The 17,697-nt window shown below is 42.7% G+C and overlaps 1 protein-coding gene across 2 annotated transcripts in view; it reads right to left on the reverse strand.

Annotated features, from left to right (window-relative positions):
- Positions 1–17,697, reverse strand: part of BMPER (BMP binding endothelial regulator) — a 270,991-nt gene that overhangs the window by 201,590 nt on the left and 51,704 nt on the right. For both annotated transcript variants that reach the window (XM_024130256.1, XM_055084685.1), the window contains exons 4-6: positions 13,813–13,895; positions 9,992–10,082; positions 5,896–5,978 (exon numbers count right to left, since the gene is read on the reverse strand). In XM_024130256.1, the coding sequence (XP_023986024.1) occupies positions 5,896–5,978; positions 9,992–10,082; positions 13,813–13,895 (257 nt within the window). The remainder of the gene's footprint in view (positions 1–5,895; positions 5,979–9,991; positions 10,083–13,812; positions 13,896–17,697) is intronic.

Raw genomic sequence — 17,697 nt, forward strand, 5'->3', positions numbered from 1 at the left:
CCACAGTAAGCAATAGAGTCAGCTTTGCCTTCTTCTGGTGCTATTTTCAAGAAGCAAGAATTTGACACCCCTATAACAAATAGCTGTACATTTATGGAGTCACCCTGAAGGGAATGGCATTACAGTAGACCTTCCAATAGAAGGCTGACAGAGAAATCACAATTGCTCAGATTCATCCTAACATAAAACCCCAAGATTCCGGACCTCATGGTCTAACCAAACGCAGTCAGAGCACCAGCCAAAACTTTTCTAAGCAAGTTGGAGGCCCCTCCTAGTGGCCAAGTGCTATCCAGCCCTTAAGTAAAGCCTTTTTTTTTTTCAATCGACTGTTCCAAACCAAGACCTTTTTGTCCTCAGAGTGATGGTACAACCACAGTGCAAAATGGAACACTGCAGCAATTACATCAATATTTCAGGCTAGTTTTGCAAACTACTCTGAAGGTTGTTGGCCCACACTGCTTAGAAAAACTGCCCACATTGATCTAATTCACTCGATAATTGCTCAGTTCTCCAATTTATTGCCCGGATGTGGCCAAATTTCTCCCCATGGACAGGGAAGTTATAATGACGGTCGATCACTAAAATGCGCCAAACTGCACAAATTACCAAAAGTAAGGCAGAGGCCGTGTGAGAGGATTCAGGCATGGAGGGTCCCAAGTTCCCATGTCAGAGGAGCAGCGGTGTGGCTGGTAACATGTAACTTGGATTGCCCCGGCATCGTGGGACCACAGAAATGACGAGCTGTCCCACTGTGTCCTATTACAGGGAAGTACAATCTGAAGCTGGACAGACTGGAGCAGGGAGAGGTAGGACACATCTCCCCATATTTCAGGGCAAGGTCAACTCTGAGGGTAGAGAATTACAGTCTCTTTTCAAAGCTCTGCCACAGCGAGTGGCCCCGGTCACTGGCAGGTGCTTCCGGCCACTGCATCCTCCTGCTGCCAAGAAGAGTGGGAATCTTTGAGGCTTAGACAACACTTTTCAAACGAGACATCCTCAGGGAGGTCATCCACATTCCGTACAAAGCAGTTTATGATAAGTACTACAGCGGCTGAACATGAACCCATCTTCCCTTCAGAAATGCAAAAGACGAAATGTGCAGGGGGGAGATATCGTAGCAGAGGGGACAGAGAGGCAGTTGGGAAGGAAAGGGAAATCAAAGTCAGCATTCATTCGTTCCTGAATTCAGCAATTATTATGAAGATGCATTATGCACCAAGCACTGAAGATACAAAAGTTACCATTTTACCCTCACAGAGTTAAATAAAATCATCACACACACAAATACGTAATTACAAATCATTTTTAAATGTTTAGGAAGTAAAGTATGGGTTGCTCTAAAGGGTTTAGCAACAGGACCTGATCTGGTCTTGGGGACCAGAACAAGCTTCTGGAAAGAAGGAACGTTTGAGCTTCCGAGTGCAGGATGAGCGGGCGTTGTTACCTAGGTATGCGGCACCAGACGATGGAGCAAAAAAGAGAGAAGAAAGAAAAAGCAGCCTAGGTAAAGGCCATGAGATATTAGAGCAGGGCTCCTCAAACTTTATTTGTTAAAGGAATCTTCTAGAAATCTCCCTAAACTGTAGATTTCAATTCTGGGTCTGGGGTAGGGCCCAAGCTTCTGCATTTCCAACAAGCTCTCAGGTGAGGCCAACACTGCTGGTTGGGTGCACGCTTTGTGTAGCAAGGATCCGGAAGATCTGCCCAGAGGCCAGAGCAGAGAGGACGAAGGAGGGTCAGTGATGAGGCCAGAGAGTTTGGCAGAGGTCGGACCACACCAGGCTGTGCAGAGCATCTCAAGGAATCTGGTCTAAGAGGAATGGGAACCATGAAGATCTGCATTTCCTTTGTTCTCTCCAAGTAACCTTTCTAGGAGTTTCATTTTCCCTGGGAGACAGCACTTTGCAGTATCTAAAGTGTAAGTGAGAGAAAAGGTGTTTATGGACTTCAGGGGTTCTAAGAGCCAATACAGTACAGCTCCTTCATCACAGACAGCCCATTAACAAGCCACGTTTCTTAGTAAAAATCCTCAGAACTGAGTACGCCTTTGTCAGCAAAAGGGATCTTGGCCGGTTTTGCAGACTGAGGACTTGCCACTCTTTTTAGAGTGTCCTACGCCTCTGTGGGCTTCCCTGCCTTCAGTAAGCGATTTCCAAGGATGCGGAGCCCACAGGGTTCTTAAAATAGTTTGGTAAAAGAGAACACAAACACCTCTCGTTGGCACTTTGGTCTTTAGCCTTGCAAGCCTGAAGACTCTGGCTTTTCCAGAAATGTCTGTGCCAACTGCTACCAGCCTGTTCCCTGAAAATCTGATGAACAAAGGCACAGAGAACTGTTTGCTGTTCAGTTAGGCAGGTCATAAAAGCTCAAGCTTAAACGAGGTAGAAGCAGCCGAGTGCTTTTAACCAATTGCTCGATATACTTTATAAACTATTCTTTGCTTCTGCCATAGGAAAAAAGCATCTTCCTTCATTTTTAAAATGAACACAGGACTCATTCACACTGAACACATGACATGAATGCACTCTGCTATGGCTCAGACAACTCTAAGGAACACCTAAAGGAACTCAAGTGTTCGCCACCCTGATTAGTACCAGCTCTACAGAGAAGTAATTCTCTTGACTCTGTCATTATTTATAATAGGTAGATGGGGATGATACAGTTTGACAAGTGATAGTGAAGCACCACATTTTCTATGTGAATCATGATGTTACTCTCACCTAAAAATCAGAGAAGCTCTGCTTCTGTAATGAGTAAGAGCGAGTGGTTGTGAAATCCTCTCCGGATAATCTCCAAACATTAGCATGTTCTGAACTGTCTGGAATGCTGTATATACTATCCTGACCTAAAGCAAGGATGTAAAATCATGCGTAAGGCATTTGTTCCATCATCCGAGGAATCCATCTCAATCAGATGAAGCGTCTTTCTGGTGGTCTGCCTGTGTCACCACATCCCAAAAACATGGGTAGACAGACTTTCACAAATTTAGAGAGTGTAACAAAGGGGGCTAGAGGTACAATACAATTTTCATGGTGTATATAATATCTACTTGAGAGGGGGTTACCTTGAAGAGTTGGCAGTTCATCCATCAGAGATGGGTAATATACACTAGAGATGCTTTACACATCATGACTCCATGGGGTATGCTCCAAGGCAAACAGTCATCTAATGAGAATGGGCTATCTATCTAACAATAACTATTCTCCCAGGCAAGAAGGGCAAGAAGGAGCTGGCCAGCTTTAAGGGGCAGAATTGTCACAGTTTGGAAGGAAAGAGATTACTGGTTTTGGGGTACTCCATCACAAGATAGAGATACGAAAGCAAGCGAAGAGTGCTAGCTAGCATCACTGAGCGCCCACAGTGCTTGGCACAGAGGTGAGCAAGATGAGCATAAGAAGATGTGCCTCCCTCCCTGATGGAGTACACAGTCTAACCCAGAACCGGAAAATAATCCAGTAACCGTGCTACAACGGGGCAAGTGCTCACCTGGAAGTGTGTGTGTGCGTGTGTGCTGTGTGTGCATGTGTGTGCCTGTGAGGGAAAGATGGCGCATAAGCCAGCCCGTGAGAGCCCTGAGCCTCAGGAATACAAATGAGAAAACAGTTGCTGCTTCTGCCTGGAGGGATGGAGTGGTCAGGGAGTTGCTATGGGTGGTGATAACTGACTTTGAAAGGCCAAGCACTGACCAGGTGAAGGAGGAAAAGAAAGGGATTCCAGACAGGGGCAGTGGCATGAGCAAAGAAGAGGAGGCATAAGAAAGTAATGGGTTCAGGGAAAAGCTAGTGATCCAGTGTTCTACAGATGCGCGTAAGAACACCTACACAGGTACGTGTATGTACCTATATACATTCATATTCAGAGATATAAAAATACTGGTGTCCGTGTATGTACCTATACACATTCATATTCAGAGATATAAAAATACTGGTGTCCGTGTTTGTACGCACATATATGTACCCATATACATACACATATATGTTGTAGCCCACTGTTGCTACCCACTCACCTCTTCACACCCTCACGCGCTCCGAGCCTCACGGGGCCAGAGCCAGACCGCACGTTTGCAATATTGCCTTCTAAACAAACATCTGCCCAGTTGCCACTCTCAGGACAGGGCCATCTGCTGCTAAAACATTATCTCTTTTATGAGTATACTACATCAAAAGATCGCAAAATAAAAGCATATTAAAAACCAATTTATTTTAATAACAAGCTGCAAAAAAGAAAGCTTAGGCCTCAAATTTTTGTATTCACAAAAGGAAAAACTGCTCTTATGACCCTCCCGATACCCAAGCCAACTCACAAATGTCCTGTCCCCAAGCAAGAGCTCCACGGTCCCTTCTCCTTGTGCTAGTAACTCACAGACTGATGTCAGGGACACAGTCAATGCCATTAGCTGCCCCTTACATGCTGAGGGTGGCAATGTGGAGAACTAGAAAGAATAGAGGATTAGGAATATAGGAATGTAGGAGATTAGAATATAGAGATATAGGAGATAATGTAGAATATGGGTCTGGAGGAACTCACGAAGCAGGAAAGCTTGGGCAAGCAACCACATCTTTGGATTTTTCTTTCTTCAGTTGAAAATGAAAGCAGGACTTGCAGGGGCCTGAACTTGGCCCTCCAGTGTGTTTCGATCAGCGCGCAGTGTGTTTAAAAACACATGGAATCTGAATGCCTTGAGTGCGTTTGAGTATGTGACTATAGATAGATACAGATATAGATATAAATATCCTCTCTCTCTTTCCCTCCTCTCCTTGCTTTCCTCCTTCCCCCTGCAAAAACCATCCCCCTTGGTCATATTTACTTTAATGTGGACTCTCTAGGTTGTGTATGCATATGTGCTATAGGATGGGGGAAATATTTTGGAAAAGACATGTAGAGAAATGACAAATACTATGATTTATGATGATCCACATATGATTCTGCTCTGGTGAAATTAGGATGCTGAAGCTCCCCATGTATTTTTTTAATATTCTGAGATGAGAACTGTATGTTCTTTATTACAAAAGATTAAAAGCTTAAAAAATATATGGTTGTACTAACTCCCTACTGTAAATAACTTGGAGCAGCGGTTTAAGACTAGTTTCCCTATCATCACCATCACCACCAATGAGTTTACTCCAAATTTAAAAGACATTAATAAAAAAGATCTCTTTAAAATTATAAAATTAAAATTATTACACCAAATTCCTTTTTGCATTCCTAAGCACTCTGAAGATATCCTTAGCATATGAATTACAAATCAACAATGCCTAGAAAGGCAAGTCTATGGTTTTGTCTCACTAATCCCTTCTCCGCCCTGAATCCATGGTTTAGAGGCATTTCCTCCTGTCCGTTCCCCTCAACATAATTGACCAATCCTCAGATCAGCTTCTCTCCGAAGCAAGCTGCATTAATCTCCGTCTGCTTTCCATTTGACTGCACTGAAGAACTCAACAGCTGCCTAAGCAAGAAGCTTCTCGGGCCCAAAGAACAGAGAATCCGTGTCTTCCCAAAGAAGAATGTAGGTGGAAGGAATCAGCCTCTCTCCCTCACTCTTTAGACCAGCGGTTGTCAATCAGTTTTCCAAGACACGCATGGCAATGTCGGCAGACATTGTTGCTTGTCCCAACTGAGGGGCTGAGCGCTCCTAAAATCCAACGGTAGAGGCCAGGGATGCTGCTAAACATCCTACAACGCGCAGGACAGCTGCCACCACAAAGAACTACCCAGCCCAGAATGTTAACACCGCCAAGGCTGAGAAAGCCGCCTTAGAGTGGTGAGCTTTTCCCTTGGTTCCACATCAGGAGGGAGAGAAGGAGAGACCATAAGGAGACTTAGGGCTGCTCTTGGTGAGTCCCAGCCACAATTAACCAGAAGGAACGCCCTTGGAACATCCAGGGCAGTACTTACAACACAGGAACACTTGGTACATTTGTCTCCTTCTGGCTGAAATTCCTCCCCTTCTCGGTACTGCACCCCCTCAAACACACAGCCTAGAAAGCAAAGAAGAATTTCGATTTAGGGCAGCAGCCTTGATTCAGCTTCACACTATCCTTCTATCCACTGCACATCCATCCCCACCTTCACCCCCACCTAGCACAGTGTCCTCTTCAACCAGAGAACAAGACTGCTTCATGGTAAAATGATAGATAGATAGATAGATAGATAGATAGATAGATAGATAGATATAGATAGGTAGATAGATAGATAGATATAATATAGATATAAAATTTTATATATATATATATGGAATACAAAAGATTGACATGGGTCCAGAAACCCGAAGATACTAGAAAGCAAGTAAGACACTGGAAGCCAGGTCAGCCTAAGCAGCATCAATGCAGGGTTCTGAGCCCTGCAGAGTCGAGGAGCTCACCAGGACTCCCCTAACCACAGCCAGGGAACCAAATTCCAGAGGGGTCAGAAGAGGCAAAGAGAAGGTCAAGCAGCAGAAGTCATGGATGAGCTCAGGAGCAAATGACACAAAGAGCTGCCACTTGGAGAATACCCAGAAGTGCCCCAGCCTCTACCAGACCCTTCACATGCCTGATCTCACTCCATCTCCAGTGAGCCTACAAAGCACAGAGTCATCACTGTCCCCATAGATGAGGAAAACATGGCCTAGAGAGAGAAGGCAACTCACTCAGCTGGGCAGGTGCCAGAGCTGGGATGTGAACTCAGTTCTGACCCGCTGGCCGTACCATACAGAGGGTCAGGCACCAAGACAAGAAAGGACAGAGGCAAGGTTGGAGGTGCCACACAGGTTCTCAGTCCCACCCTATGTGCTGTTAAAGGGCCTAAGATGCCCCCACTAAGTTTGGCTAAATATAGGACCAAAAGCCCAGGAGGTGCCTCCTCTTCAGAAAGAAGACCAGGTCCCTGCTGTATTCTCAAGTGATCTCACAGGTGACTGGAAGCACAGGCTGGCCAGCAACCCTGTGTCACATGGGCCATGGGAGGACCGTCAGCTAATGGCAAATCCACTCCCTCAGGACTGTCCTCAAGAGGTACTTTGCCAGAATAGCTGAGGTCACTTTCCACATAGTAGACAGTGCTGGAAGCAGCACTTCCAATGGGTGAAACTCAGCAAAGGGGGCTCTTGTGAAAGACTGACTCATGTCCCCTGAGAGCAGGTGTTCAAGGCCTGTCCAATGAAGTCATCAATAGAACCCACCAAACTCTCAAAGCAGCTGGTTCCTGACAAAGGGAACATCTGAACATATGAGCATTGCCCATAACCACCCGACCTGGCCACTGGACCTATTCATTTTAAAGCTATAGATATGGAGCCCTTTGTTCAACTGAAAGACACGGGGACAAATGCTACTGAAGCTGAATGGCTGAGTGAACTGTGGCTTTAAGGTCTTTCTAATGCCCACACCCAGAGCCAGTCAGTCATCAGCCACCTCCTGCTATTCCCTTTGATGCAGGGAGACTTGCTAAGCTTGGGACCCTCCCAGTGGCTCTATCTCAGCACCGTTAATAATGGCAGGTGCCCAGTCGTCTCTTTTCAAAGGACACTTCCAACAAAGGGTCTCCAATGCTTTCATATATGTTTGCACCACTGGCTCTGCATACGGTTTGCCAGACAGGTTAACTGCACAATCTACATTTGACCATTTAAATAAGGAAATTTTAAATGAAAATTGCACGCAAACTTTTCCCATCACGACCCAACCTCCTTGAGCAAAGAGTCAGATGAAAAGGAAGGAGCAGTCGACCAAAAATGCCCTGAAATCTGTTTCAGGAAGAAACTGACCACAAGCTGTATGTGTTTGTCATTATGTGGAATACCATTCCATGATCAACGACAGATGCCAATCCTTCTGAATTACAAAGATAATACCCCAAGGCTTCGCTTAACTGTCCCTATCTAGACTTGGCTGAGGGCTCCTTCCCAAGACACAGGATAATGCATTCTGGATGTGGCCTCTTCTGAGTCTTCTGATTTGCATCCCAAAGGTTGGCCTTTGAAATTAAGGAGAGAGAGTAAAGTTGATTCTTGACCCCATAACCAAGGGCACAGGTGTCAGGGGGCTGGTGCGTAGCACTGGCAAGCTAACTTTTAAAGATCTGCCTCCTAGGGCATCTGGACCCAAGTTGAAAAATTATCACAGTGCGGGGACGGGGGAGGTAGTGCAGTATGGGGCCCAAGAAAGAAAAGGGGCCAGACCCCAAGCCCACCTTTAGCCCTTACTCACTCCTGGGCATTGGGCAGGTACTTATCCTCACTGAGTCAAATTTCTTCCTGGATGAACTACAGACAGTACCTCATCCCGCACTGGGATGGTGTTGGGGACTTAGCATTATAATATACGCAACCACGGAGCTCAGCCTTTCCTTCCTGGGAACTCAACTCAAAAACAAAGTGAGAGAAGCAACTGCTCAAATATGATAACTTCAACTGCTGAAATAAATTCACTCTGCTGTTTGTATATGCACACTTTCAAAGGCAGACTAAAAATATGACTATCTCCTAAGTGAGAAGGAATGTTATATATGCCAAGTTGATTCTATATCAATAAAGCAACAGTCTACTCAACAGAACTGAATTAATATTTAAGAGCTTCGATACCTTTTAAATCTCTATGGCATATAAAATTTGCTCCGTTATCAATCTCAAGCTTGTCTGTGTACAGAAATTTTCTGGGAGGCCTGAGTGTCGCCCTCAGAGATTCTGATGGAATTGGTCTGGGAGGCAGCCTGGGCATCAAGATTTATTTTTTAAAACTTCCCAGGTGATTTTCATGTGCAGACTAGAGTATTAGTGAGCTAACCGAATAAAGATCCCTTAGGCATTTTAGAGGATGGTTACATGATGTAAAGCACTCAGTGCATTCAGAGGGGAAAAGTACTCAAGCAAACTCTGTTTGATAGATACAAAATAAGTGAATTATGGAAAGAATTATTTTACTTTCAACTGGTTTCTGGCCTTCACATAAGCTTATCCAATAATACAAGCTTCACAGAAAGCCCAGTGTGAAAAGGAAGTTTGGCTCAATAAAGACTGTCCAGGGAACTCAGAAAGGTTAGAAGGAGTGGAGAGAGACTGTCCTTATTGTCATTCAAAGATGAGGGAAGGCTGGACTCTGGAAGGGCCCCGGTCTGTGCACATGGCAGAGTGTGTGGAAGGGAAGGGACCAAGATCTCATCTTCGCAGAGCATCCCATGGTGATGCCTTCACCAATTCCCGGCAAGGTTCGCAGTACAGAAGGCCCTTTGGAGGTCAACTTCAAAAGCAAAGAGAAGTAGTTGTGAGTATGGCCTCCAGTGAGGAAAAGCACTCAGAGTAAAACCCAAAATGCAGAACATCTGTCGAAGTTCATGGGCCAGAGGCTTAAGGGATCAGAAAAAAATCTCTCACCTCAAAATCCCCAGGCTGGTGCCTAAAGGCAAGAAAAGATGCAGGAGGCCTTTGGAATCCTGTTCAGAAAAGTAAGAGGAAACACTCCACCCACTGGAAAGGAAAGATCCCTTTGCTGTCACCTAGGCTGTGGGACCCTCTAAAAAGACAGTGGGTCCCACTCACTGCACCACGCCGAAAACTGAGACCAGCAAAGCCCTAAGCTAAATCCTCTTAGGGACACAGCTCTCGGTGTTCAGAAAACATCTGGTCGCCTCATCACTAAGGCGAGCTCTGGCCAAGGTATTGCAATATGAAGCAGTAAAAAGACATTTCTGGAAGCAACGGAAAGCCGCAGCCTTTCCTTCCAAAATAAGCGTTACCTGTGGCCCTGTGGAGTGGAAAGCAGGCCTCCGGAGCCTGAAGCATCCTTGCCAAGACCTACAGCACGTTGCAGTCATCCCGGACACGCCAGAGTCCAACCGGACCTTTCTATGAAAAGGAGTTTGCTCTCCTAACCCATTAGGTACACAGACGTAAAGTGAGAAAAATTCCAGTCAGGAGTGGGGAAAATCATGCATTCCTGTGAGAACCCAGAGGGATTTCAACAGTGTTGTACTATACCAGGGAGCCTCGCCACCTTCCCCTTCCTGAGAATGTTACCTGGACAAGTGGGGCAGCACTTTCCCAGATGCTTGGAAGGGTTTTTACAATGAACGACACATCGCACCTCAGACTCTGTGACAACGCCTTCCTGAAAAACAGAACGCCGCAAGGAAAGTCAGCCCAGAATTCCCACTGAGGACTTACTCACTTTTGGAAAGTAACCAACTTAGTAGGAGAAGAATTCAAACACAAAAAGGGCAAAGGTGGGATGGGTGTCAGGTCCAGAGATATATGGCACAAATGAGGTCTGATGGCCCCAGCTCGCCCATCTCAAAGTGCAAATCCTGTACCTGTTCTCTTCCCTGTCCTAGTTCTTTCTCTTTGACTCTAATTTCCTTTCTTTCTTCCTCCCTCCCTCCCTCTCTCTCTTTCCTCCTTTCTTTCTTTTTCTTTCTTTCTTTTCTTTCTTCCTTCCTTCCTTTCTTTCTTCCTTTCTTTCTTTCTTTTAAATCTAGTATTTAAAACCTGCATGCTGTCAGTCAGTAGCTAACAGAGTCTAGCTGTTCATTCACAATTGTTTTAAGTTTCCAACACTAACTATATTTTCTGTAATTGTTATTGCACTTTAAGCCATTAATTATAAGGCACAGAGTACAAACATAATATTCCGGACTGGCATCTGGAGACCTAAATCCTAACCACCCTTCCAGGAATAACTAGACACCAGCTCTGTAATCTTACAAATTTCTCTGGGCCTCGCAGACAGTGTGGCTGTCAGTCATCAGGTGAAGAGATTAGATAAAACTATTTTAACGTTCATATTATGTTCTGTCAAAATAGATACTTTCGGTCTTAATAATGAAATCAAGGGACTCATTTGCAAACTGATCTTGGGACTCTAGTATTTTAATGTCGATTGAAACATTTTTTTAAGTAATTTTCAGAGTTGGTATTTGAAGGATTTTTCTCTATATTCTCTACCCATTTTATAAAATGGATTTGTATGTTTGTTTGTTTAATTTTGTTTTCAGGGGAGTGGTAACGAAAGCTAAAAATCTATGTAACAATTTGACAACTAGATAATTTTCTTCATCATTTCTGCTACCATAACATCTCAATCCAACAAGGAAGGTTATATCCTAACTGCCTTCATATCTGTCAGACCTGAGGCTTCCACTACCAGGGGAATTTATTGTGGTCTATATCACATATGCGAAGGAAAAAAATGCCAAAATACCAGCAACATACAACATCAAAAAAGGAACTGGGCTTTAGTTATGTAACTGAAGAAATGCAAAAAGCCCAGGATCAATTTCCCTTTAGTATCTGCAATCCAGATGGAGGATTCAGGTTACTTCCCAGCATGAATTTCCTGTCTCTGATCTTCAAATTTTCCTCTTCCAGTAAGACACTAAAAGTGGAAAATAAACGTAAATTTTCTGCCATCAGAACTCCTTCAGTACGAAGACATAAGAAACTAGTTAGAATTCAACTCAAATGGAAATAAACCAGATCATTAGACTAGCTCTTATCTGTCTGGTATCTAGTTGTACCCAGTACTTGTAGGCTCAATCAGAAGTGTTTTAAATGACAGTGTTGCTTATTCTTATGACCACCCTCTGAGGTAGTACCATCTCATTTTACGGGGGATGAAAGTGGGGTCTAGAGAGGTTAAGTAACAAGTTATGTGAATGGCAATGCCCATATTTTACTCACTACACTATACTCTCTCTTCTGTTACTGATTCTACACCCTGAGAAGAGAAGATCTTGGAGAGAGAGGTTGCAATTGTGTCATTGTGCAGAGAAGCATCTTAAAGGAAGACTTCCCTGACAGGTACCAGTAAATGGTTGTTTCCTGCATTCATAGATGAGGTCTCCTTCCCTAAAGAAGGAAGAAAGTAAGCAAGAGTGGGAAGGTACCAGCTGAGCAGAGGAGCAGCTTTTTGTAACTACCTTAACAGAAGTTTGCTTTTATGGTTATTGAGTGAAATAATATTTTGAAACTAGCTAACAGGGTGTAGGCAAAGTATTATAAAAGGAGAAAAATTAAAAGGCAAAGTTCATTCTTGGTAGCTAACGTCCCCTTTCTGCACTCCATTCTATAGTTCAGCATTTCCTGACTCCCAGGGATGTTGGTCTTTAAGATCTCTTCCAGTAATAATTCGATATTCCTGCATCATTCTCTCTGGCCGCTGGTGAATGGCTAGTGACCAAAGCCAATATTCACAATTGATGAGGGCTTGATGTGTTATTCAGTCAACAGAATATTCCCTCCCAGATAATAGTTTCCATTTAATTTAAACAAAGCCTTCATCCAAAGGCAGCAAAATTCACCACTGGTCCATGCAACTGGAAGACTGTCAAGACCGCTGACTACTGTATAAAAATGTTACACTACACTCCAAAAAGTATGCAATCATCTTGTTTAAAAGACAGTGTAACCATGGCTTTCGGAGTGTCCCTCTCCAAGATTGGAAATCACTGGGCTTCCCTGGTGGCGCAGTGGTTGAGAGTCCACCTGTCGATGCAGGGGATACGGGTTCGTGCCCCGGTCCGGGAGGATCCCACATGCCGCGGAGCGGCTGGGCCCGTGAGCCATGGCCGCTGAGCCTGCGCGTCCGGAGCCTGTGCTCCGCAACGGGAGAGGCCAGCGTACAGCAAAAAAACAAAACAAACAAACAAAAAAAAAAGCTTGGAAATCACATCGGTCAAGAAGCAGGGTGGGGATGGGGTGATGCAAATTTCAGAATGAATGTGGACTTTTCACGTTATTAAAAGTCATTGCTGTCATTATTTTGTTCCATAAAGCTAATTGCATGTATAACCCAGGGTAAAAATTCAACAAATATTTATTGAGTCAGTTAATCTATTATTCATATCTGTTCTAACTACTACTTATTTTCATAAATAATTTAGATTACTACATAAATAAACTGAACATTTAACTGAACAAGTAACTGAAGATCTTATGAGTGAACATGCCCACTGTGGGCTTATGCAAAGAACATGATTACATAAAATTCAGATTTCAATTAAATGTCAATATATTTGCGATAAGATCAGAGAGAAATATGCAATATTATACTAACCTTGGTTCTCCTTTAAATGCAAAAGTATATCCTTGAACAGTGAAATGAGACTGGGGGAAAATGATTTAACAGCATCTTCTCTACAGAGAAAATTTTTTAAATTATGTCAAAATTAGATGAGCATTTTTTTAACAGAGTATTTCTTTAAAGAAAAGGAATTAGACAATTTCAATTCTTCATTTCCCCTTTGGTTTATCTTGCCTGTTTAAGACCTGTAACGATTAGAGCCACAGGGAAACAGTGCTCTTTTCAGAGTTCAGCAAGCACCAGGCACAGTGGGCTCCCTAGGACCCAAACTGGTGGTTCTTAAATTTGTTGCGTTTAAATCATTGAGGTTACAATGTACTAATTGCTTTGATTTAACACAGTCTGCAGACTGGCTCCAGCCCAAAATGTTTCTAAATCAAAAAAAGGGGAAACATATATCCTCTAACAATACCTCTTTCTGCTAATAAGAATTCGTGTTTTGCAAAGCTGACTCACAGGAAGACATGAATTTTCCCCAAGGACATATGCATCTTCTCAGAGTTTTTCCAGGCACAGTTTAACAATGGTGAACAATTCTGCTGTGCGTTTCTGGAAGCAAGTCCCATGCAATATCTATCCTGTAACTGTCTTGTTATGGTGACTGTCACGATAAATTTGGACAAGGATACAGTTGGTTTTTCATTTCTCATTTTTGTTTTGCTTTTTTCTTTGGAGTTTTGCTCTGTGATGTCTGAAAGGGGTTTCTGAAGAGGACTTTATGGATTTCTTGCCACTGGAGAGTAAAATAGGTGGACTTTACCTGGCACTGGCGCAGGACACAGGGTTCAGCAGGACTCTGCCATTTGAAGGAGCTGTTATAGGTACTTCCTTCATAGGTACAACCTAGACGAAACACAGAAGCGGGAAGAAAGGCCAAGAATGAATGTGGGTTTCCTTTATCTTTGAAGCAAAAGAAGTTATGTCTTCTAAGCCAGAACTAGCGATCATAGGAACCACCATGCTCCTTGGCTCTTTTCCTCCAAACACAACTAAGACTTTTGAATATCCACCTAGCTTTCGCTTACATTAATTCTCTGACTACTGAAAAGATTAACCTCACAGACTATATTTTCAAATGGAAAACCACTGATTGATGAACTCTCTTGGCCAAAATGCATAACCCTGTGACTTTTTATGCCTAGTTAAGTATGAGGAGGACCAGGGCTCAAAACACCACTGTGAAAGGGGATTTTACACAAGACTACATGAACTTAAGATTGCTGAAGGTCAAGAGGGAAATGTAAAACATGGTAAGAAATAAAGGCAAAAAATTAAAATATAGCAAATGATGGCAAAATTCTATACCCATCTAAGACTCCTGACAAGCTACTGTCTTCAACAGATGAAATCTTCCAAGCCTTGCCTCCAAGCTCTAAGAGCTATGATTTCATATTTCACTTTGATTTTACTTTTAGGTATGAACTAGATTAAGGAAATCTGAAACTAACAATATATGGATTATCACATGTTAATTCACTAGCCAAAACAGAAGTCATGCTTATTCATTGGCAAAAACAGAAGTCAAAGGCCAGAGATTCTCAAAAAAGGAAACAAGTTTAAGTCTCTGTAGAAAGAGCCAAAGAAATAATGATGCAAGGATCACAACCTAGATCTTGAATTAGTTTGCCCAAATAACACCATCCGCCTTGTGAGTTACATTTTCGGGGAAGATGCACCTGGCTATGCCACTAGTAACTGCACAATAGATTATTAGGAGCACACCAGGAAAATGGGATTTACCAATTATAGCCCAACTGCTTAGCCCAAAGAGTACAGCAGCAGGAACACACACGTGGGATAATGCAGAAATAAAAGGGCCTGCCCCTCTGTACCAGTGATAGACTTCTGCCAAGCCAATCAATCTCAATTCACATCAGTTTTTCTTGTCCAAGATACAAAGAGGAGACTCACCTCCTTCTCTGAATTCTTTTAGATACTGCAGTGGTAATAAAAAAACAAAACAAAACAAAACAAAAAAACAACCTCAATATATACAAACAGAAAAATAAAGGACTTAATATTTCAATAGATGTTTTCATAAACTTGGAACCATGATTTGAATTCCCAGAGAATTATGAATGACTGAAAAGAGCTCAGTAACACTCTTCTCTCTAGTTCCTACAAATCAAATTACTAAAGTACACAGCTGATTGGAACCATATTAGGGAAATGCTTTCACTCTATATTTTTTAATTTCCTCTGCATGAAGTGTTACAGCGATAAAATGTTCAACCACAGGAACGCCTAGCACACTACCAATACTTATGCCAAACCCAGAATGAACACAGTAAATTTTCAACAATGAAAACAAGTATAAAATAATTTGGGCTAGCATAAATCTTACGGAACAAACGCACTTACAAAAGACGTGCCATGCGCATGTCTGATCCACTACCACAGACTCGCTCGGTTAATAAATAACTTGTTCCGAGAGATGGAGGTGGGGAAAGCAGAGGACCAAATCCAATTCATGTGAAGTCCAAGTAAATATGAAATGCCTGCCAAGTCTGCCAGTGGAGTTTCCAAATATGTTATATATTTTCAGCCTCTGGATTAAAAAAAAAAACTGAAAGAAAGAGTGATTTTTATGCTGCTGATAGGGCAGGCAAAGAGCTTGCCTTTTTTACTTTGAAGGAGGAAGTGCACTACAAGCCCATATAGACCAGGCAGGAACTGCAGGCCAAGAGACCGTTCCCAGACAATGCCAGGCCATGTGCAAAGGGCTCCTAGGAGTAGGGCAGACCTCTTTGGATTATTCCACCCAAAATAGGGTAAAAGGTATTGGCACCAGTGGTCCACAATGCAGGGAACCCAGCAATGTTTTCTGCTTCAAATAACTCAACTGGAAGGCTGGCTCCTCCACCACAGTTTAACATATAAAGACCCAGGTCAAATGATGATAAGCTTCATTGCTTAACTGCCCTTGTTGACATGTCAGTCTACCACACCTGAGTCCATATAATAGATTTTCCCAAATGTCGGATGAGTCTGAATGAATGAATAGACTCAAAAATACAGGTGTTAATCTCTTTCAAAAGTATAATCCATACCTTACCTACCCTCAACAGCATTGATTGGTTTTGGACACTCCAATAGACAAAGCATCCTAGTAGATTTCATATGTAAGGGATTCTTGGGGATAAGATAATTTTAGAAAGGACATTTTCACTGCTCTTTGGGTTCATGTTCTAAGATAAACATCTTAATGCAAGACACTAACATGAGCTGTGTGAAGACTCACATATACATGCAATCAAAGGGAACCTCAGATTTACTCCAGACTTACTTCTTATTCTCTGTAAGGCAAATTTCTTTATAATAAAATCTATTTACCACCAATTTTATGCTGCTAATAGGGCAGACAGGCAACATCTTGTCCCTCTTTTCATTGAAACGCCAGAGGAGAAATATATTAAATAACTATTATTGGCCAGGGTAGAAAAAGAGGCAAAGCAAATTTTCCATCATACATTGAGGCAGTGTTTCTCAAACCATCTCTAGTGAAAGTAGCCTGGAGAGACTGTCCTGTGAAGTCATAAGCTTGGTTTTCCAATGTGGGCAGGAAAATGTCACTAGAAGTCATTTCCAAAGATGAATTCCAGGGACTTCCCTGGTGGCACAGTGGTTAAGAATCCGCCTGCCAATGCAGGGGACACGGGTTCGAGCCCTGGTCCGGGAAGATCCCACATGCCACAGAGCACCTAAGCCCCTGCTCCACAACTACTGAGCCTGCGAGCCACAACTACTGAAGCCCGCACGCCTAGAGCCCGTGCTCCGCAACAAGAGAAGCCACCACAATGAGAAGCCTGTGCACTGAAATGAAGAGTAGCCCCCCTCGCTGCAACTAGACAAAGCCTGCGCGCAGCAACGAAGACCCAACGCATATACATGTATGTATAGCTGATTCACTTTGTTATAAAGGAGAAACTAACACACCATTGTAAAGCAATTATACTCCAATAAAGATGTTATTTAAAAAAAGACCCAACTCAGCCAAAAATAAATAAATAAATTTATTTTTTTAAAAAAGATGAATTCCAAAAATATTTTCAGAAATATTATGTAAATAACCCTCCAACAGAAGAAAAGGAGAAAATTTAAATCACTACATAATTGTTTTAGGTGAGGCATTGTACTTGGAATTTTCACATGTAATTTAATTTTATTTTTATAAAAAGCACTCTAGGGCAGAAAACATTTTACCCCTAGTTTTTAAAATGAGGATCTAAGATTCAGAAAAGCTAAACTACTCTCTCCAGGTCACACACCCACTCTTTTTTATCTTACTCTAAAATCTACATTCCATTCATTCACTGGGTCCTGCCAGGCGCATGGGAGAAGCTCAGAAAGTAGTAGCTTCAAGAGTAGAAATGATGTCCCTGGGGAGGATAACGTGCTGCCTTTCATTTGCTAACTTACATGATACTTTAACATCATGTTCCAGTGATGTCTTAAAACCAGTATCATAAAGTAAAATGCAGCTTTTGCAGCTGAAGAGGCAAGACCCGATTCTATGGATTTACATTTACTCTCTTCTAAATGCCTTTACCTTCGGCTATGAACCATGCTATGCCTCAGGCCTTTTGACATCATGAAGCAACAAATAACGAGGGATCAAAAGATCAAATTCAAACATCTCAGGTCA

Source organism: Physeter macrocephalus, chromosome 5 (assembly GCF_002837175.3).
Source record: "Physeter macrocephalus isolate SW-GA chromosome 5, ASM283717v5, whole genome shotgun sequence".
Classification (NCBI taxonomy): domain Eukaryota; kingdom Metazoa; phylum Chordata; class Mammalia; order Artiodactyla; family Physeteridae; genus Physeter; species Physeter macrocephalus.